This window comes from Aethalodelphis obliquidens, unplaced genomic scaffold, assembly GCF_003676395.1.
Source record: "Aethalodelphis obliquidens isolate GAN/ISIS:26980383/991018 unplaced genomic scaffold, ASM367639v1 scaffold36, whole genome shotgun sequence".
NCBI lineage: Eukaryota > Metazoa > Chordata > Mammalia > Artiodactyla > Delphinidae > Aethalodelphis > Aethalodelphis obliquidens.
In genome coordinates this window covers 8,073,496-8,095,825 of record NW_020837980.1, presented here as the reverse complement: position 1 = coordinate 8,095,825, position 22,330 = coordinate 8,073,496, and the positions used below count along the sequence as shown (strand labels likewise).

Below are 22,330 nucleotides of genomic sequence, written 5' to 3'. Positions count from 1 at the left end.
ACTGTGCCATTTAAAGTGTCACCAGCATTTCCACTCCAATGTTTTTGTGCATTTCTAGCATCCTGGGAGTCAGCCTTTAGCCATTTTAAGTTGCATGTCTCAGTGATCCATGTTATCTTTTTAAGTACTACTACTAATTGTGCTTGTTAGCGCTCTGGTTACAATGTTGCATATACATTTTTAGTGGTCTCTTCCTAACCCTATTTATTTTATAAGCCCCATTGTTTTCGTTCTTGTTGTAGTTTTTTGTTTGTTTGTTTGTTTTTCGGTACGCGAAAACAGTTCCTCCCCACTTCTACCTTCACCACCACAAGGAGCAACCACTGATCTGATTTCTATCACTGGTGGGTTAGTTTAGGCTGTTCTAGAATTGAGTTATACAGTATATACTTTTGTGTGTGTGTGTTTCCTTGAGCGTAGTACTTATCTATGTTGTATTTATCAATGGGATGCCCTTTTCATGGTTGAGCCACATTTCTTTGTAAGAACATTCCACAATTTGATTATCTTTTCTCCTATTATTGGACATCTAAATGATTGGGTTGGCCAAGATGATTTTCCATAATCTTATGGAAAAACCCGAACGAACTTTTTTGGCCAACCTAATATTTACAGTTTTGGGTTGTTAGGGAGAAAGCTGCTATGAACATCTGTGTATAGGTCTGTGTGTGGACCTGTGTTTTTGTTTAACCTAGGATAAATATCTAGGAGCAGAGATATTAGATCATAGTAGAGCTGTAATTCTAACTTTTTAAGAAACTGCAAGCGGTTTTCCATAGAGTCTGTAGCATTTCACACTCCTAGCAGCAATGTGTGGGAGTTTCAGGTATCCACAACCCCAGCATTTGGTGATGTCAGTCTTTTTCATTTTCTCTACACGACGGAGTATCTCACTGTGATTTTAATTTGTTGGGCTGATTAGCCATTGTATATCTTCTTTGTGAAGTATCTAAGTCTTCTGCCCTTTTTCAAATTAGGTCACTTGTCCTTTTGTTACTGAGTTGTAGGATTTCTTTTCTTTATATATTTTGGCTACAAGAACTTTGACAGATACGTGTGTTGTGAATTATTTTCTTCTAGTCTATGGATTTCAATGAACTTTAATATTTGTAATGCACAATGCTATAGAACATTGAGTAACACGTTATATTACAGTGTTATGAAGCCCATAATCCATAAACGTCAACGCTTATTGATACCTAACATTATTACAGCTCAATATCATGGTTTTGATTTTCAGCAGCCAATTAATCGCAGGGCCTTTGCCTGAAAGCTTTAGTGCATAGTCATTTAGAAAGTTGTTTTATCTCAGCTTCCTTCAAAGAAAATGTATCCAAGACGACTGTTCTCATCCTACGTCACAGATGGCAACAGCAGGGGAAACAGTGGCCATTGTTTTAGTTGCTTCCATGTGAAACCTAAATGCCGTAGAGACATGGCAGGTCCAACTCCAAACACATAAAGAAGAATGCAGAGGTACATGCAAATTAACGTCATAAGCCAGCTTGTTTCGCCTTATGAAACATATGAAAATAGTTGCTACCCATTGCACAAAACATCTGTTGAAATGAGGTTTACAACTTGGAACTTGTTTTGAGATGGACTATTTCTAAAAATCAAGATTGCCTGGTGGGAAAGCAGATGGGCAATTTAGACAGTCTTATACTAACTCATTATTTCTTCTGAACACAAGCTTAATTTGGAAATTCAAAGACAGTGTTTTGAGATACACAACTTCAGAAGCATAATGTTGGCCACTTCTGAAAACTTTGATTGCTGTTGCTCAGATATAGGTCAGGAGGAGGACAGAGCCTTACTTCTTAATACAGTTAACACAGAGAATTTTTAAAAACTGAATCTTTACTAGAGTTCTAAGTATTAAGAGTTTAATTTTTCTTAACTTACATATGTTGGAAATAGTTTAAAAATATATTTTCCTCCTTGTGGGCCTCATAAACACTGTCAAGCTTAATTGGGAAATGTTATTTTTACAAAAAAATATTCTTACAAAATAAATTTCACATGGGTAATTTTCCACATAATTGAAGCTTTTCAAGCTCTTTATCCCTGAAAAATATTTATAATTAGATTCTGTAATTTCCACATGTATTAGCATTATTTTCATGGCGCAGAATTTCTTCAGGCTACTGAGATATAAAACGGTTGGTCTTTAAAATAAGAAGCACCAGATTTCTATGTGTTTTGGACACCAGAGTATCTGCTGTTAATTTTCCTGGCTGTTAGTGGGTTTTTTTTTTTAAGTGGCAGCTATTAATACACCTCCATCTAACAGAGCTTCGTACCCTCATTTAATTTTTGTTTTTAATCATCTGTGGGCTGAGAAAACAGTCAAGCTTGCGAGAATTATGTATAAATTCAGAGCCCACTGTCTGAGTGAACCGTGAGGATCTGCCACATGGATAAAGGGCACGGATATAAACATCTATTTTGGTTGTTCCAAAGATTTCAGCCTATTTTCTGGTTCTTGGCTATCTTTCAAAGGGTATAGATTGTCAAATAAGTAATATGTGGCTATTTAACTTAAGAAGTTAAATAGGTATTTTTATCACTTTCATTATTCCAGAGAGGACAATTTGGAAGTTACTGGGAAGCAGATTTCAGTTAAGTAGAGAGACACATATTTTTAATTTCACAAAAGAGTATAGTGAACGGAGCGTTGTCCTATGAGCCTGATCTCGGCTCCACGAATAACCATTTATCCACTTAAATCTTCTGGATATCAGTGTCTTCATGATCCCAGACCTACTTGTAGGAATCTGGGCTTCTATGGCTCCATTTCCAGGGCTTCCATTGCTTGTAGCTCAAGCAGAGGCTTACTGAAGAGACAATTTCCCCATGGGTAGGAGGTTGGACCGAGTGACCTCTGAGGTGTATTCCCTTTTTAGCATGAATAATTCTGTGACTCACTTCTAGAAGATAATTCACTTGCATCTATCAAGGTTAATTTTAAATACTCAAGGGCAATAATGGTTTAGTTGCTCCTACCTGTTTTATTTCTGCTTTCCCAGTTTCACGAGTCATGAGTTGAGAACGTCATTCTCAGAAGCCGTTGTTTTCTCTTTCCTTTCCTCAGGCCTCAAATTGAAAGCTGTTAAAAGTTTATGAAATGGGACTTCCCTGGCGGTCCAGTGGTTAAGACTTCATCTGCCAGTGCAGGGGGTTCGGGTTCGATCCCTGGTCGGGGAGCTAAGATCCCACATGCCTCGGGGCCAAAAAACCAAAACAGAAGCAATATTGTAACAAATTCAATAAAGACTTTAAAAATGGTCCACATCAAAGAATCTTTCCACATCAAAAAATCTTTAGGAAAAAAAGTTTACAAAATGAACTAAGGGAAAAGGGGGTTACGAATTGTCATATTAATCTGGTTATAAATTCTCTTTATAGCAACAATTGAGTCACTAAGAAAGAAGTTAATTAAAGGACAACTCCATGGCTTGCTGTTTCAGGTAAAAAGCAAACAAAAAGACCCAAACCTCTGTGATATGTGTTTACTGTGGGCAAGTTGTCCAGTTGGTGTTAAGATTTTGAAGCTAAGTTATAATATATAATAATTTTAGCCATAAAATTAAATAATCAAGTTAGAAAAGATGCTCTGGTAGACTTTGTTTTCTTATGCACTGAAAGCATTTAGCAAAACAGGAGAGGAGAATGCACATTAGTGCGTGGCTCCTAATAACATCTTTCAGAGAGGAAGCATTTCAGAACTGTATCTGTTAGCAAAGGGCCAGTCTGCTAGTCTTAGGCACCTCCTTTCTGAGACTCTTGAGTGGGCTTTGATGGTTGCTGTCTCTTTTCTCTCCTAGTTGAATTAAACTTTCAACTCCTCTCTGTCTGGATATCTCAAGATATCCATGGTACAGTTAAATGTATTTCTTTCTCTTCTGACACTTGGTGAATTTCTCCTTTCTGTTCATAAATAAAGAACATAAGGAACAGCAAGGTTGGCACTGGAGGGAAGGGGCTGGAGGAGGAAAGAGAAAAGGGTGATATTTGCATGTATCTGTTTCTAGGGCATAATGCAGGCACATCTGTTTAAGGAGAAAAAAAAAATTCATGTAGGAGATTAAGCTAGGCAGAGTGCCTAAAAATCCCCTTACAATAAGTTGAACTGGAAAAATCTCCATAATCATCTCAAGAACACCAATTTTCTATTACAATGTAACTGATAGACATGTATCTACCTCTTGGACAAAAGTCGCAATTTTATTGCTGTAGAAATTTCACAGACAGCATTTTCACTCTCTGAGTTATGTCTCCAACAAGCTTCTTTGGTCTCTGCTTGAAGATTTCAGTGACAAAGCCATTCAGTTTCCTGTTCCTGATCTTTGGATTTCATTCCTAGAACAAGTAATGGGGAAAATGCAGTGAGAGGTTTACCATTACAAACTTGTTCCCTTAATGAAAAATACAAGATAAAGAACTAGTCCATTTTCTCCTTCTCAGGTAGCATCACATCTTAAATCTAATGTATTTTGTATCTGTCACTCTCCCATCATTCTGTCTTTGAATGCACTCCACCATTTTTCTTATGACAGAGCTGTTTAGATGAGGAATTTCCTCACTACGATCCCTTGTCCTGCACGGATAGAATTCATCAACCTCTCCAGGAACAGTTGGTGAGTTTAAGCTTTTTGAAACTATTTAACTGCCAATTGTGAATCTCCTATTATGCCAAAATAGAAAGTTAAGTCCAATGTGTATTAGAAAGTTAGAATTCTAAGCTATACTGATTTTCTTGAGAGGGTATCAGACAAAGCAAGATACCTATTTTTTTCTTTATCATGTGCACACACACAATTTTGATAGGCCCTAGGAAATGGTACTATTTAAAACTTTTTGATTACGGTATCATGAAGAAGAATTATATAACTAAACTTGCCCCTCACTCATATTTCTTTCCTCAAAGCCTTTGTTTATATGAAAGTGTTGATTATTGGGAATTGATGTTATCTTTCTGTTAAATTATTGAAGAGTGATTTTTAACAAGAATTACATTTTTACTGATAAGCTACGTCCCTTTTGATCCAAAGCATGAAAACTTTGTTACTTGATGTCATTTATTTTCTTCTCAAACTCTCTTGCGGGAGAACAGTGATATTCTTTCTAATTTTGGAGATGAAGAGAGATTATGAAATATATTACAGCCCTTTGGAAAGCTAATAGTACTTGATATTCTGTTCAGAAGCAGTGTTGCCATAAACGATATAGTGGTCAAGAAGCAAGAATACATCAGCTACCCCTGACCTTCAGACGTACATGCTGGTACACACCTCTGCTGGGTAAGCGTGGATAGACCCTGTCCTATACCCTGTCAGACACAGCTGGGGGTGGGGTTCTTCTTGAGAGGGAAAATAATTAATCACAATTATATAGCAAATGTTGAAAACTTAGACGTTTATCCCTGAATTCAGTCAGTCAACTTATATTTGACCACCTACTCTGTGCAAGGCACTATTTTATGTTTACTAGAAAGTGAGTACTAAGGTAGCTCACAGACTATTAAGGAAGTAAGACCTGGGTTCAGAGAAGGCTCTGTAGAAGAAATTGAGTGTTGAACCAGGCATGGAAAGACGGGCTGCATTTGGAAAAGCAAAAAGCTTGGAAAAAGTATTCCAACTGGGGAGAATGACATGAGGGGGGAAAAAAATGCAAAAGTTTTAAGTGTTTGGAGAAGAGTCCATGCTGGATAAGTCACTGTGGAGATAAGAGGGCTTGGGTCAGGATGGAGTAGAATTTCAGTTTGGAGCATGTTGTAGGTCACCTCATGGACTATTAATGCCAGTCTAAGGAGAATGAACTTTATCTTAGGAAACGCTGAAAGTGGTGGTTTCTCTCATCACAACCTGGATGTGCTTGAAAGCAAAAGTTAATGGTTGGTTCTGAAATGACAAAAGAAATGGGATGATTATCAAAATAAATTTAAGAAGGAATAAGAAGCAAGTAGAGTGACTTGTAGATCATTTCAACCAGAAGAGAGAAAACTGCTACCACTACTAACAAGTGGCCAGTTTGTGTCAGACAGTAGATAAGTGCTTTACAGAGACGATTTTACCCACACTAACTCAGTGATGGTAACGATACTATGGCAGCACTGAAAGAGTGCCCGCTATGTGCCAGGAACAGTTCTCTGCTCTCAGAACTGTATGTTCACGTACCTGCTAATAATTCATTTAATCCTCACCATATCCCTGTGAGGTAGATGCTAATGTAATTCACATTTTAAAGATAAGGAAGCAGGAACACTGAGTAATTTGCAGACCTGTATGTTCATGTACCTGTTAATTCATTTAATCCTCACCATATCCCTGTGAGGTAGATGCTAATGTAATTCACATTTTAAAGATAAGTTAGCAGGAACACTGAATAATTTGCCTAAGGTCATGTGGCACTTAAAAAAATTTTTCTTTATTTATTTTTGGCTGCATTGGGTCTTAGTCGTGGCAAGCAGGATCTTTCGTTGCAGCGCACGGGCACTTCATTTTGGCACGTGGACTTCCCTTTAGTTGTGGCGCGTGGGCTCAGTAGTTGCAGCTCACGGGCTTAGTTGCCCTGAGGCATGTGGGATCTTTGTTCCCCAAGTAGGGATCAAACCCGAGTCCCCTGCATTGGAAGGTGGATTCTTAACCACTGGACCACCAGGGAAGTCCCCATGTGGCACTTTATATGTAAGTAAACTGAGGCTGAGTTGGTTTAGTTATTTATCCGAGATCACACGCCTGGTTTATGTGTCAGGGTCAGGATTTGAACTAAAAATTGTGATTAATTTCAAAGCCTATGTTTTTTCTATTAAATTCTGCTGCTTCCTATACTCAGAAAAATGTGACAAGACAGTTTCCTCAAAAAAAGAAAAATTGTCACCCTATTTCCTGCACTCTTCAGTGGTTTACAATTACAATGTCGAACTGTTTTTCTCTTTAGGAGTTGATAAACTGTTTCTGTAAAGGGCCGGATAGTAAATATTTGAGGTTTTGCAGGCTGTACGGTTTCTGCTGCAACTATTCAGCTTTGCTGTTGTAGCCCACAAGCAACCTTGGATGATACTGAATGAATGGGTGTGTCTGTGTTCCAATAAAACTTTATTTACAAAAACAGGAGGCTGGCTGGATTTTGCCCCCTGGTAGCAGATTGTTATTGACCCCTCTAGTTGCTTACTAGGTAAGGGTTTCTGTTTCTCCTCCTTCACCCCTACCACCTGCTTAAAAAAATAACTGACATTTCTACCCCTCATAACTAGGCATCAAAATTTAGGGGGTGGGGGGTTGTAATGTTAAAATGTTAATTGAATAGATAAAGAAGATATGGTACATATATACAATGGAATATTACTCAGCCATAAAAAGGAACGAAATTGGGTCATTTGTTGAGACGTGGATGGAGCTAGAGACTGTCATACAGAGTGAAGTAAGTCAGAAAGAGAAAAACAAATATCGTATGTTAACGCATATATGTGGAACCTAGAAAAATGGTACAGATGAACCAGTTTGCAGGGCAGAAATTGAGACACAGATGTAGAGAACAAACGTATGGACAGCAAGGGGGAAAAGTGGTGGGGGATGGTGGTGGTGTGATGAATTGGGCGATTGAGATTGACATGTATACGCTGATGTGTATAAAATGGATGACTAATAAGAACCTGCTGTATAAAAAAATAAATAAAATAAAATTCAAAAATTCAAAAAAAAATGTTAATTGAATTGAACTGACTTTTGTTTTTTCAGAAATGGTCTAATCTCCCAAGAGGAAAAGAAATAGTATATATATATAATTTGAACCATTAATTTCTGTATTTATTCTTTTCTGTTCTACTGCAGATGCCTTGTATCTGGATAGTCTTACAGCAATTCCAAGACTAGAATTGACACCTTTCTCATGTGTAGCCAACCGAATCCATGCTTCACGTGAAAGGCCCAAATATGGAGAAGTAGAGGAAGGTGCTTTGGATGTGACTGGAAGGCACAAGTAAGTTCATAGGGCAAAATACACTTGGCCTACTTTTCGTGGGTGGCCTATTCCTATTGCCTAAACTTTTAATCAGTAAAAGTTTCATATCTTGACATCACGACATCTTTATTGTGGAATTTTTATTGTGTAACTTCTCTAACTTTCTGAAAATTGACAATTTTAAAACAAAGATACCTTTATAGTTTTCTCTATAGCTCTTTTGAATTTCATGATATCCATTCTTAAAGTGTAAAAGACAAATTAAGCTACTTAAAATGTTTCCCAGTTTTTAGGAATATACTACGTACTGCTAGGTTAACTCATTCAGCTAGGTTTAGATCATCTTTCTATTCCTTCACACTCCAGGTGAACAAGTCTTTGGGACTCTATCCCTGTGCTCGCACATACCCTCTCCCAAAGCTCATCTGAGCTCACTCACCTTTCTAAGTACACAGACATTTCTTCCTTAGGAAAAGTTCAGAAATGTCAGTGGAGTTTGTGAGCACTGTTCACCCCAATGAAATTTCCTTTCTGTATCGAGGGTCAGGAAGCAAGACTCTGAATTGCAAATACTTCATTTTCATTTGGGACTAGATTCTCTATGGTTATAACCTCTCTCGCTGATGGAGCTTAGAGCTCTCTTTCATCATGTCTCCGTTAAGACATGAACTTAATTAGAAATTCGGTAAAATTGGGGCAGGGAAGGGGAACTATGTGATAGATTGGTATCTGCTGAAATTTGCAGTTATTCCACCTGTATTAAGGAACTTTACTGTCTATTATTAGGTGTCCAGGCCCTACAGGTGGTCCCCACCCAGGAACAGATCTTTCAGGTTGCATCAGGATGAATAATGACCCAAGTATGGAAGTGAGTATTGGACTATATTTCAACTTCATTTTTAGCTCTACCATATCCTGACCCTCTTCTATGGTGTTGTTTTGTTTTGTTTAAGTATTATAGAGACGCTTATGGCAAGTACAAGTCTTATACCACAGAATTCAGATGCATGAGAAATGTCAACCTTTGATGGCATCTGGGGGGATTTCTACCCCTTCTATAGTATAAACTCAAGGATATATAACCAAATGGAGATTTTGATGAAGTGTGCTGAACTTTTTGAAAGGCAGGCTGGTTTGGGACTTAAATTCACTACTGGCTATCAGGAGTCTCAGGTCTCATTGACTCTCTCGAGGTAAAGGCTAGATAATCTTTGAGGTGCTGGTACTTTGCTGTACAGAGTAAGGCAAAGCCCAAGGAGTACCCATTGCTGCAGTTAGATGCTAATTGTACTTCTCTACCCAAGAAGAGAATACTGAGTAGCTGAGGGCACTTAGGCAAACACCCCAGGTCGTGGAGATGTGCCTGGAGCACTTTCCTTGGTCAGCAGTCTGAGCCTGAGGGAACGTGATCTTCTCAGTCAAATGGAGCAGACCATTCTGTTCCAGAATCTGGAAATCCATCACTCTTCCTTTTTTAAAAAAAGGTTTATTGGGCTTCCCTAGTGGCGCAGTGGTTGAGAGTCCGCCTGCCGTTGCAGGGGACACGGGTTTGTGCCCCGGTCCGGGAAGATCCCACATGCCGTGGAGCGGCTGGGCCCGTGAGCCATGGCCGCTGAGCCTGCGTGTCCGGAGCCTGTGCTCCGCAACGGGAGAGACCACAACAGTGAGAGGCCCGCGTATCGCAAAAATAAAATAAAATAAAATAAAAAAGGTTTATTGTGATATAATTCTCCTACCAAACAATTCATCAATTTAAATTGTTCAATTAAACGTTTTTTAAAATATTCAGAGTTGTGCAGCCATCACCACAATCAGCTTTAGGACATTTTGATCCCCTTCGAAAGAAACCTCACACCTACTAGCAGTCTAGCCCTATCCGCCACCCCACTCCACCCTGGGCAGCCACTAATCTGCCTTCTGCCTCTATAGACCGGCCTATCCTGGATGTCTCATATAAATGGAATAAGACAATACGGACCTCTTGTGACTGGCTCCTTTTCTTAATATAATGTTTTCAAGGTTCATCTGTGTTGTAGCCTGTTATCAGTGCCTCATTCCTCTTTGTGACTGGATCATACTCCAGTGTATGAATATACCACCTTTTGTTTATCCATTCACCACCGATAAGCACTTGGGTTGTTTCTGCTTTTTGGCTACCATGAATAATGCCCCTAAGAACATTAGTGTAAAACATTTTGTGTAAACATATGTTTTCAGTTCTTTGGGGTATATATTTAGGAGTAGAATTATTGCATCGTATGGTCACTCTATGTTTACCACTTTGAGGAACTGCAAAACAGATTTTCAAAGCAGCTACACCATTTTACATTCCCACCAGTAATGTATGAGGATTTCATTTTCTCTACATCCTTGTCAACACTTGTCTATCTTTTTCTTAATTAAATTAAATTTGATTTTTTAATTTCTATTTTATATTGGAGCATAGTTGATTAACAATGTGTTAGTTTCAGGTGTACAGCAAAGTGATTCAGTTATATATATACATGTATCTATTATTTTTTGTCTATCTTTTTGGTTATAGGCATCTTAGTGGATGTAAAGTGGTATCTTGTGGTTTTGATATGCATTTCCTTAATGACAAATGATGTTGAGCATTTTTCATGCACTCATTGGCCATGTGTATATCTTCTTTAGAGATATGTCTACCCAGATCTTTTGTCCATTTTAAAAAATGAGTTTTTAAAAAAAATGATTTATATGAGTTGTTCTTATTCTTTTAAGTGTATGTATCTCACATTTTTCCATTCCTTAGTACCCCATCCTATTGAATAGCTGAGAAAAGGAAAGAAAAAGGAAATGAATCTATTTTGCTATTCCTTAGCAGTTCTTGTAAAGTTTTAATAAAGGAAGTTGAACTTGGAAGCTTACAGGATGTTTGGTTGTTAGTAATTTCCCTTTTATCTGGTACTGATTTCACCAAGAAAGGGGAAGGAACCAACATCAGTTGTGTACCAGGTACTTTGTAGGAAAACATTTCCACGTGCCATGTTATTAATTCTCTCTACAACTTTGAATGGTAAGTATTCTCTGCTTCTACAGATGAGGCAACTGAAGTTCAGAGAGGTTAAATAACTTAACCAGGATCACTCAGCTAGTAAGTAGCAAACCTGGGATTCAAATTCAAGTTTGTATAGCTTCAAAGATTAATCCCTTCTTACAACTCCTCTGAGAACACTGAATTTAGACGTTTCAATCATAATAACTACTCCTAGTTACCTTGAAAGTAGTTTTTTGGCTAAGAAATAAATTTGCTCCCTTTTGTATCTAAAAGGAGCTCCTAATCCACTCTCATTAGGATATGTGACCGAATTATTTTGTCTCCACACCCATGAAGTAGAGCGAACAGAGATCACAAGACAAACTCCTGTTAAATGCTCCTGCAGAAATGTATAGATTCCCTGAAGGTTTTCCTGCTGCCTCCGTGCCATTTCTTCCATAGGCCCCAGGAACTAATCTGTCAGCTGCACTCCATGGCTGTTCCCACCAATGTCCACCGTTTCCCTTTTCCTCTGCTCCACTGAGGAATCAGGGCAGCCTGTTGACTCCCTCATGCCTGTCCCTTGAGTAAATCCCCACCTTCTACCCCTTCATGCCCCCCACCCATCTCTTAAACAAATAGAACTCTCTCCTTAGATAATGCTTATCTATGCATTCTCATTCATAAGAATTAGGATGAAACATGAAATTAAAATTACAAAGCATATAATCCGTGTTTGTCCCAGCGACCCATAAATCGTTGTGTTTTCCTAACTCTTTGGCTTCAAACTCTTGGAATTTCATCACTCTTGAGGGCCTTCAAAACAAACAACTTGCCCTGGTATTCAAGCTCTTCTCTAATCTGGTTGCAACCTACCTTTCCATCCTTTCCCCATCCATGCCTTATAATTGTCCCTAAATGTCAGCCAAACCAGGTGGTCTGTATCGTTGGAATATGTGACACAAAGCTGTTTATGCTGTTTTCTCTGCCCAGAACACTTCCACTTCTCCACTTGTCAAATTCTATTTGACTATCAAGGCCCATTCCAAAAACCAAGTGTTCCATAAAACCTTTTGTGGTAGTGAGAAATGTTTACCATCAAGCATCTCTAGTCCTTCTTGAGATGGAAATCGTAATGGATTAGAAGTCAAGAAGTGAGGGTTTTCCCTGGTTCGACCTCTCTGCTACTATGGAAAAGTCTTGTCATTCAGGCCTCATTTTCCTCATTTCTCAACCGTAGCACTCAGGAAAAAAATAAGTTCACTCTTTTCTTTTAGACCCCAGTAACTCTGTGCTCCTCTCGTCTATATTTTGGTTACATTGTAGTTCTTTGTTTTCTTAACATGTTCCTGTATCAGATTATAAACTTGGTGTAGAGTGCCTTTGGCCATTAACCATTGTGCATCTAGCAGCCTGAATAGATTTGGTATGCAGTAGCTGCTCTATTAATATTTGTTGAATGCCTATTGACTTATTTATTTTTGTACTCCCTACAGGCTCTATTTAAAACATTGAGTGAGCACCCAGTGGACTTGTTGAATTGACAGTCTCGCCCTCTTGCTTTCTGTCTGGTGTTCCTGAGAACCTTAGATTTATTTTTTTAATTCCTCTCCCATTTTCATAGAGGAGGCTATATTCTAGCATCTTTTTCAGAAAGCACAATAGGAGATAAGAGTGAACATCAGTATTCATAAGGGGATCTTTGGGTGACCAAAGGACTCTAGCAAGACTAATACCTCAAAAAGAACGTGTCTTAGTAAAATAATTTGGGGTCCAGTTTGGGACATTCCTGGGGAGAACAGAACTACTTTAATGACCCAGTGAAATCTATTTATTTGGGATATTTTAGCATAAAGAGGAAGAAAGGAAATAAATTATTTCCAGTCCTCATCTTTTAGAGACTCAGACTAAAATATTTATGAAAGAAATGTCTATGGTATCTGGGATATGCTTTAAAACAATGCTAAGGTAGGTTTAGTGGGTGACGGTATAGATGAAAGGAGATGGGCCATAGGTTGTTAATTGTTGAACCTGCAGAATGGGTACACAAAGGGTAATTATTCTATCCTGTCTACTTTTGTATTTATTTGAAATATTTCCCAGTCATGACCTAGAATTTTTAGCCACATAGCATAGGCTTTGGAATTAAGCAGTTGTGGGTTTAAGCTGACTCTGTTACTTATTAGCTGTGTGAACTCGGACAAGTGGCCTAACCTCTTTCAGTTTGTGTGTGTTCCCTTGTGAAACAGAGATATTACTTTGCAGAGTCCTTTTCAGGATTCAAATACACACATACACATATACATATATTATGCATATACATATACCCATATATCTCTGCAACAGCTGAATTCTGGCCTAACCAGTCCAGGGAAACAAACCAAGTAGGTCATATTTAGAGGAGAGACAAATCTCAGTGCTCTGTCTCCCCACTTACTGATGAATAGGAAGGCCTTTTTGATTCATGGGGTCCCTTCTCAGCATTTCCAAGAACCTCTATACTGGTGCCTACCAGTATATCCCAGTGTCCTTCTGATCTCACCAACTTGTGGGTCCCAGGGAAGGACACTTCACCTCCTGAGAGATCGCTGGAGAAGGTAGTTGGTTTCACATCTCTGCAGTCCTTTCTGTTTGTTGCCCACACTGTCCATAGTCCCTGCCTGCTCCACGGTCGACCTCCTTGGAACGCTGTGTCTGGACCTTTGGTGATCTCCTCTTCCTGGTCGGTTGGGAGATGACTCTCACTTCTTGTTTCAGCACCTTCAGAGCTGGGTACTACTGTGGTGTTGGGTGGACTCCTTGTGATGCAGTTAAAATTATCCTCTACTTTTCAAGGAAAGTATATAATCCAGCAGGGCTGGCTAGTAGCACAGTCTCCCACTGAATCAGGGATTGCTGCTCCCTTCTATAGCTAGACCCAGCTGTTCATTTGGCCCAACTTTCTCAGTTCTTCCTCACTCTTGGCAATTTCTCTCTGGGGCTCAGTTGTCTCTCCTTATAATCTTTCCTTATTCACTGCTCCCACCATTGAGTCTGAAGAGCAACCAAAGGATTTCTGGGACTTTGCAAAACTGGACTTGTGATTAGGTACCTGTGTTTGTCCCCAAACACTCCAAGAATTAAGAAGCTTCATGAAAATTACATGACAATGAAACTGATTCTCCCCTCTACCTACTCCAACCTCAGATTTGACCCCAACAAGACACTTTATAACATATATAAAGTACCTGGTTCATAGTAAACACTCAGAAAATAGCAACTGTAACTATCACCCAGAATCAGAATTATAAGCAGTGTGAAGCTCAGAGGATACAGGTCAGAGGATAGGAAGATGAATTTCTGTTTTCTCTTTGGCTGTTTAAAAAAATCACATATACTAAATATTAAGTGCTTTGCCATCCCTTTGAGGTCTCCTTCATGTCATTACATGTTTTTGCCTAAGATATACTATCACTAGGAGAAGGTGATTTATGAGGCAAAGGACAGAATCAGTTTTAAAGTATCTCAGATTTTCTGGCCATTGTATGTCCTGTTCTCTCAAGCTGTGTGTGGGTGCAGCTTTAATAAACTTGGAGAATAAATAACATTGCCAGTTGCAAAACTGGGACATGTAGAAGTTGGCTTATAACTGTATTACAAATGAACCTCAAAGTGGTGGGAATGTCCTGTGGATCTGAAGGTGTGGTGTCCTTTTAGTTAGAAATTGCAAAAAAAACCCCAAAAAACTTGTGAAGGAATTTCGTTTTATTTAGGTTATAACAGTTGTAATCTTTTGATGTTTAATTTTACCTTCTTTTCTTTTTAGAATATTGAAACCAACTTCAAGTCAAGGGCATTTTTGTTTTTTTTAAGTTAGAATAAAATAAGTCTATATAGACTCCTTTTGTTCGGTTTTTCTTCTTTTCTCAGAAAATCATATTAGTTTATTTGAGCAACGTCAATTGTCTAAAATGGATCTAAAAGTAAAAATTACATCGGTAACATGAATGTTTATTAGTGGAAGGGTTTCTGATCATAAAAATCTAAGGATGAAATAGCACTTCATCTAGAAGAGTAACCCTGGGAGATTATCTAGGCCTGTTAATTGCCCTTACTAATACCTTAGAAGTTATTTCTTATTGTTCTTCATATTTTCTATCTAAATATTAAAATAATACTGCTGTGTGTGTGTGTGTGTGTGTGAGAGAGAGAGAGAGAGAGAGAGAGAGAGAGAGAATATGTGTGTATGCATCCTGCATTTGCTGATCTAGCCCGTGGGAGAATGTCTCGCTTTGTTCCATGAGTACCTTAACTACCCCACCCTACGTTAGACTTTTACTCTCAAAAGCAAATGGGCTGGACCACGGATTTTCATGTAAATGTTATGCAGGTTGATATTTGAATGGCTCAAACAGGAAGAACATGCTTCCTGCTCTATGCTGTCGGCATATGTTAGACTCATTGACTTGAGCCAATCTTCTACATGTAGGTAAGTCTCTCTTCTGAAATTTCTTTTTCTTGCTTTTAGTCAGTTTTTTGATTTTCCTTGGTTTTCAAATATATCCAGTAAATTATCTTTTTTATCATCTGCCCAGATCCTACAGTTGTTGTGTGTGTTAGGTTCTCCTGTGGGTTTAAATAGGGGTGCCTTTTGAAACTGGAAGAAAAGAGCACAATTGTAGAAAGTTTTTGCTGAGTTATTTTTCACCCCCCCTTCACAGGTACAGACACCCTGAGGGGCTATATCTTCAACTTTCATTAACTATAACCCTAAATTTGGAAGGAAAAAAATCTCCTTCTTTTATCTGCTGCTTCTTGTAAGGAGGAAAAAAATGTTAGACCAAATGTATGAAAAATTAAGATTGAGATATGTTGTATATTATGTTGTTTTCTGATTAGTGAGATTTATAAAGATTAATGAATTGGGAGTAATATCCAATAATATCCAATATCCTTGCAGCAGAACAATGTAGTAATGTACAGCTAAAAAATATATGCCATTTCTCGAAAATCACAGAATTGTTAGTTATTTAATCAATAAATATTTTATGTTTACCAAAAGGTTTCACATATAAAAAATAGGACAAAAGAAGGGCTTTACACAGACCATATGGCAAATGAGATTTATTTCTAGTATAATGAAAGCAAACTGTATTTTTGCTATATTTATTATTATTTTGACTTTAAATAATAAACTTTTTTTAAAAAACAAAGTTTACAGAAATAATGTGTTCCCTTTCCCCTAATACTGGAAATCAGTTTAATTGAATAGAAAATAACTGCATTCTCTTTCATACCTCTTAAATTCAAATACAGGTATTCATGACTCTGATTGGTATAAGAAGAAATATTTTTCTGACAAAATTAGCTTTTTAGTTACTGCAATATAGTTATTATATATAATATATATTATTAATTATAGCACAGTAATAAGTGTTTTTTCAAGCCACACATAATAACAGATTTGTATGTTATAGAGGGTTAAATGGGCCTGATTTTTTTATTATTAAGGAGTCAATCCTTGTTGACTTTTATGGAGGATACTTAATGAGACTGAAGAATGTTTAATTTTTTCATATTTTTATAGCTTCATTTCTTACATATATATTGGCAGATAGTTAAATAAGCATATACTAATTACTAGTACAATCTATTTAAATATCTTAAGGATAGAGCCAATATCATTTAACTACCTGTGAAGTATAAGGTATAATTTCTCTTCAAAATTTAATGCAAATATTACCCTACTCTGTTCTGTGCATGTTACTTTCCTCTGTGGAATGCTGCTTATAATTTACGAAGTATTTGTTTTACATATTTGTCTTTCTGACTGGCCTGTGAGCTCCTCTGGGACAAGGAATGTGTTTTTGGTCTCTCCAACCTTTCTGTTTTGTGCCAGAAACAGCCTTTCACTGTTTCTGGCACAAACTGGCCCTTTGATGAAAGTTGTTGACTTAAAATTAAACTGATGTCACAAGAGGCTTCAGTTACATATAATCTGACACAAAGACATTTAAAGCAGGGACAAAAATGAAATAAAAGAGAAGATTGCCCAACATTTATATGTAGGAGGATTAGGTGTAAATTCTTGCTGTGCAAGTTTGTGGAGTTTTCTAAACATTTGAGGGGAACATTTTAAAAGTTTATATTCAAATTATCTACCAGTCTAAGACAATCATTGTGAAGTCTGCCTCTCCAATAGCCTTAGGGTATTTCAGAGACAGTTCTGTTTACAATGAAGACAGTTCTGTTTACAATCAGACTGTATTTAGTCTGATTGTTTAGACTGTTTAGAGGCTGACACCACCATTCTGAATACTCCCGAGAAATTACTTTATTCATTGGTTTTACTTTCCTTACCTGAAATAAGTAAATCTTTTTTTTTTTTCGTAAAACCCACTGCATAAGGTTGTTGGGAGAATTAAATGAGATGATACGTAAAAGGGCTTTTGTAAATTTTAATGTGCTGAACAGATGTAAGCTATTGTTTTTTGTATTGGATAACTATACATTCAGCAAACTCTTGCTAAACCTTTATCTTTCTGTGACTATAGTCAGTATTATCTTGGAGAGATTCTAAATACGGTTTATGATATACGGCATCCCTCCATTGAAACCTGTTGTTGGTTGCGCCAGTTAACAAGAAGCTGTGTGTTTGATTATGGAATATTTAAATGTCTTCAGTTTTGCATTGTCTGTGCATATTTTGGATATGTCCAAGTGATTTCAGTTTTAATTTATTAAATTTTTATATTTTTTCCTAAATAAACCAAATGATAATGAAAATATACTTATTATTGAATAGAAAAACTTTTTATTAAAGAGGAACATGTGTTCCCACTGTATTTTTTGAAAGAGAATAAGTGAACCTAATCTCCTGAAGTTCCCCCCAAATTAGGAACTCTTGATAAACGTTAAGAAGCTCAAATGAGACTTTCACATGCTTGCCCTGGAAGGCTGGGACCACAGTTTTGTTAAGTTCTTTTTGAACCCCAAGTAAGAGGTGCTGACGTAGATGTAATCCCTCAGATCTTTGAGAATTGGATTAACTTTAAAATGTATTATGTGTCTAGCTAGAAAATTGAGAACCATTTTTAAATCAACAGGCCAAAATTTTTAAGTTGAGTAATATTTCCATAAATAGAAATGTTGTTTTATGCCCACCTAGAATGTTCTGTTTAAAGAAAACTTAAGTTCATGATATAAACTCTATCTGCCCTTTAAGTTTAGAATTTGTTTTGCCCAAGAATTTAAATTTTCTTTAAATATTGGACTCGTAAGTATACTTAAAATTGGATTTTTTTTTTGCAAGTACAGCTTTGAGGAAGTATGTATATCAGTCTGCCCTGTACCATCCCATTCCCATATCCTCTGCAGAAGAGCAAAGCAAATATGGGTTCATTTAAAACTGTATGAAAATGTTTGCTTAACACAACTTCTCTGGAATGGAAAATGTCAAATTGTTAAACTTGTTTCTCTTTCTCTTTTTTTTTTTATCTTAAGGAGAATGGTGTTGAACGCTTATATTCTGAGAGCCTGCCACAGTCCAGGTTTGCTTGTTTGTTTCTGTGTATGACTTTTGCCGCATATTCAGTTAATTTCTAAGAGAATTCTTTGGACCAGACACTCTAAAATACTTCTACTTTTTTGACAGGGAATATTCCACCCTACCATCTCCTGGACACACTTCATCCACAGAGAGTACTGTAACTTCAAGTGGTGAGTAGATTAGAAAAGATATAAAAATAGAGTGTTAGTATTATAACTATAAGCTTGGATGTTCTGTGACCTGCTAAGGTGTGTGCAAATGAAAAGGACATAAGCAAATAATCCTTTTGCATAGTATTCATGCTGTTAGTTTCCTCCTGTTGATAGATTCTGGATCAGAAATTTTGCATATGGCTTCTGGTGTCATTGATTGTAAACCACTCTGTGAGAAAGAGGAGGATAAAAGATCAACTTCTGCTGTGAAGAAGATCAAAGGTAAGCTGTTGAAGGGTTCAAGACGAGTTTCCATTCTAAAACACTAAGCAAACTTGGAAGCTAGTGGAGTAACCATCCTCAGTGGCTCAGTAATACTATTTTATAAAAGAAGTTTGAAGACATAGTCTGGAGAAAAGAAGTCCAGAGGTGACCATGGCCTTCCTATATGACAATGTTACCAACTTTTTTCCAATTCTGTATTTAAAATAAAAATTACAGTATATTTTAATGGGATTTAAATATTTCCTTATGGCCAAAATTGATTGGACACACCGGAGTCTCAACTGTGATGCAGATGTGAAATCACCTACTTAGGAATTGTCAGAATCCTAATTAGAATCTACTGGGTTAAAAGGATGGACCGATTAGTGATGGTCCACTCAGGAGGCAGATATTAACTAGATAACATGTTAGATCCTTTTCTGCCATTTGAGTCTGAAAATAAAGTGCTTATTCTGAACCGTTCCCAGTGAGACATCACTACGGTTGACACTCATGGGAAACATAGGCTCTCATTCCAACCAAAAACACCGATCAAGGAAAACTCATCTAATGTTTAAATTGGGACAATTAAATTTGAGATACAGGTGCTAAGTTAAAGGAGCTGTAAAATTGTAGAAATGGAATCCATTCCTTCAGTTGACTGAAGAATATCTTTATATTCTACCTCACGCCAAATAAGAAAAATTTTAATTAAAACTGCACCAGGGTGCTATTTTTTACCTGTCATGTAGACAAAGATAAAAAATTTGACTGCACACTGTTGGTAAGGTTGTTGGGGGGAAAAGAATTCTCATACACTGCTGCAGGGAATGTAAATTCTTGTAATTAGTATGGAGAGGAATTTGACAATATCTACCCAAAATTTAAATGTACATATTCCATGATAAAACAATTTGGTTTCTGGGACTTTATCCTGTAGATCTAAGTACATACATACTATATGATGTATATGGAAGTTTATTTACTGCAACATTGTTTGTCACAACAAAATATTGGAAACAAGTTAACGATCAGTAGAAGACTAATTAACATATTTTGGCATATCCATGTAATGGAATACTAGTATACATCTGTAAAACATATATAAGGAAACTTTTTTCTTGGAAGGATATCAAAGAACTATTTTTTGTGTGGAAAAACGCCAAAGTACAAAACATTATGTATTGCATGTAAAAATTTGTGGGAAAAAAATAGAAAAAAGTTTTTGTGTATATATAAAATATCTCTGCAAGGCTAGACAAAAATTTGTAACATTGTCTATGAGGAGGTAAAGTAGGTTTCTGGCAGGCGTGATGGGAGGGAAAATTTTCACTGGAAAACAATTTTACGCTTTTTCATTTATGGGCCATATGAATCTACTACCTGTTTTAATTTTTTTTTAAAGAACTAAAATAAAATTTCCATAGGGAAAAAATTTTATATCCCTGAAGAAAGGGGTTACCATTTTGCTCTTATTTCCATGTAAATTAAAAATATCTAATACATCCTTTAACTATTCTGTTTTCTTAAAAAGAAAGAAACGAAATCTGACTATAGCCGCTGACCTTTGTGCCTGCACTGAACTAAAGTCAGGACAATGGATCATGTGAAGAGGAAAATCATCATCAAGTACATTACAATACAAATAAACAAAGGGAAATTACAAAAAGGAATGGCATAAATTAAAAGTGCATCTTTTCTTCTTAGTTTGATTACATTTTATTTAGAAAGATACTGTGTTTTGGAAGGATATACTTTGTTATCAGCCTTGCATATATAATTGTTAAAAACCTGTTTGTCAATCTATAAAAAAAAAAGCTACTAAGTTACTAATTGTTCATCCTTTCATTCAGTTTCTGCAATTATACTAGTAATGTGTTTGATTTTAAAAAGCAGCAGTAGCTGCTTTTTATTTTAATAACCCTACTGTTTGAAGGCCATTTATACAGGTATTCATTTCTGTTAAGAAATCTTATATGGTTAGCTTCCTTGGGAACTTTAGAATGGACACATTTAAAGTTTTTTAGTACAAAATTTGTCTCACGTGTTAAGCACTTTACCACTTACTATTCCGCCCGCATTGCCACCCTCACTATTCCTTCCTCTTTTACTTGTTACTGCTCCCCCTCCCCCCAACACTGTTGATGTGTTTCCTCCTTCTTATAGGTGGAAGTCCAGCTCCTGAAAATATTGCACTCCAAGGCTCTGTGAATGAAGAAAAAATCATGTCAAATCAGGTAAGGAGGGGCTTCCCTGGTGGCGCAGTGGTTGGGAGTCCGCCTGCCGATGCAGGGGACACGGGTTCGTGCCCCAGTCCGGGAAGATCCCACGTGCCGCGGAGCGGCTGGGCCCATGAGCCATGGCCGCTGAGCCTGCGCGTCTGGAGCCTGTGCTCCATGGTGGGAGAGGCCACAACACTGAGAGGCCCGCGTACCGCAAAAAAAAAAAAAAAAATCAGGTAAGGAAATATATGCATGTTAACAGTAAAAGTAATGGTATGTTGCAATGATATTTAGAACTGTCCCTTTAAGTTTGCAAAATACTCTTAAAAGCACGATTGCATCTTATCCTTTCAAAATATTATGAGGTTAATAGAATTTAGTTATACTAATATCGTATAGATGAAGAAGTTGAGTCCAAACCATCCAGGGTCACTCAGTAGACTCAGGTAGGACCTCCTGACTCCACACTGATTTTTCTTTCATTCATTCATGCATTCATTCACTCATTTATTCATCAAAGATCTGCTGGAAACAAGCTAAATATCTATCTGTAGAGTACTCTTAAATAAATGAAGGCATTAATAAATAAGGCTAAACAAAACAGTGATATCTATCTTATAGATGTGTTATAATTAATGGAAGAAACATACAATTACTCAGTAATTAGACTGGTCAGCGATATGAAAGAGAAATGGTTGGGGTGAGAGGACAGAAGAGGTGTCATGGAGGAGGTTCCTAGTGAGTGGTATCGAATGTTATACAGGTACGTGGCAAACTGCTATAAAACATTATAAGGATGAATATTTAAATGTTTATAGAAAAAGAATTAAATTCCTTTCCTTAAAGGGAAGGCATATCGCCACTGGTATGAATTTATAATTATTTGAAGAGTAACTTACAGACTATGGGCAATTCTACGTTCCTTTAAGGGTCATATTTATACATCAGTCCCTCTCTGTATTCTATGTGCGGAGGTGTGTGTCTGTGTGTCTGTGTGTGTGTATTATTATTGTTTTCCCCTCAGTGTATAAACATTCTTTTAGTTAGGCCTATTTGATTACAAGAAACAGAGACTCATGCAACTAACTCAGGTTAAGAGAAGGTTGTGGCCTGTATACATTGAAGGTAATAAGGTAGATAAAAATTTTATACTATTCTTATCTGAAGGGAGTGGAGTAATTGGATATGTGATTTGGGATAA

General features: G+C 37.0%; 1 protein-coding gene across 5 annotated transcripts in view; it reads left to right on the top strand.

Moving 5' to 3' along the window:
• The window catches only part of IRAG2 (inositol 1,4,5-triphosphate receptor associated 2), a 48,728-nt gene that overhangs the window by 3,659 nt on the left and 22,739 nt on the right, over positions 1–22,330 (top strand). For 3 of the 5 annotated variants that reach the window (XR_003437782.1, XM_027129426.1, XM_027129423.1), the window contains exons 2-10: positions 3,409–3,470; positions 4,560–4,640; positions 5,207–5,303; positions 7,836–7,983; positions 8,752–8,833; positions 18,446–18,492; positions 18,597–18,661; positions 18,818–18,925; positions 21,074–21,144. Coding sequence is in view for 4 of the 5 variants with exons in the window: in XM_027129426.1 (XP_026985227.1) it covers positions 8,810–8,833; positions 18,446–18,492; positions 18,597–18,661; positions 18,818–18,925; positions 21,074–21,144 (315 nt within the window). In the remaining variant the exon portion in view is untranslated. Of the gene's footprint in view, positions 1–3,408; positions 3,471–4,559; positions 4,641–5,206; positions 5,304–7,835; positions 7,984–8,751; positions 8,834–15,347; positions 15,432–18,445; positions 18,493–18,596; positions 18,662–18,817; positions 18,926–21,073; positions 21,145–22,330 lie in introns of those variants that run through there. The other 2 variants (XM_027129424.1, XM_027129427.1) reach the window with 2 other exon arrangements.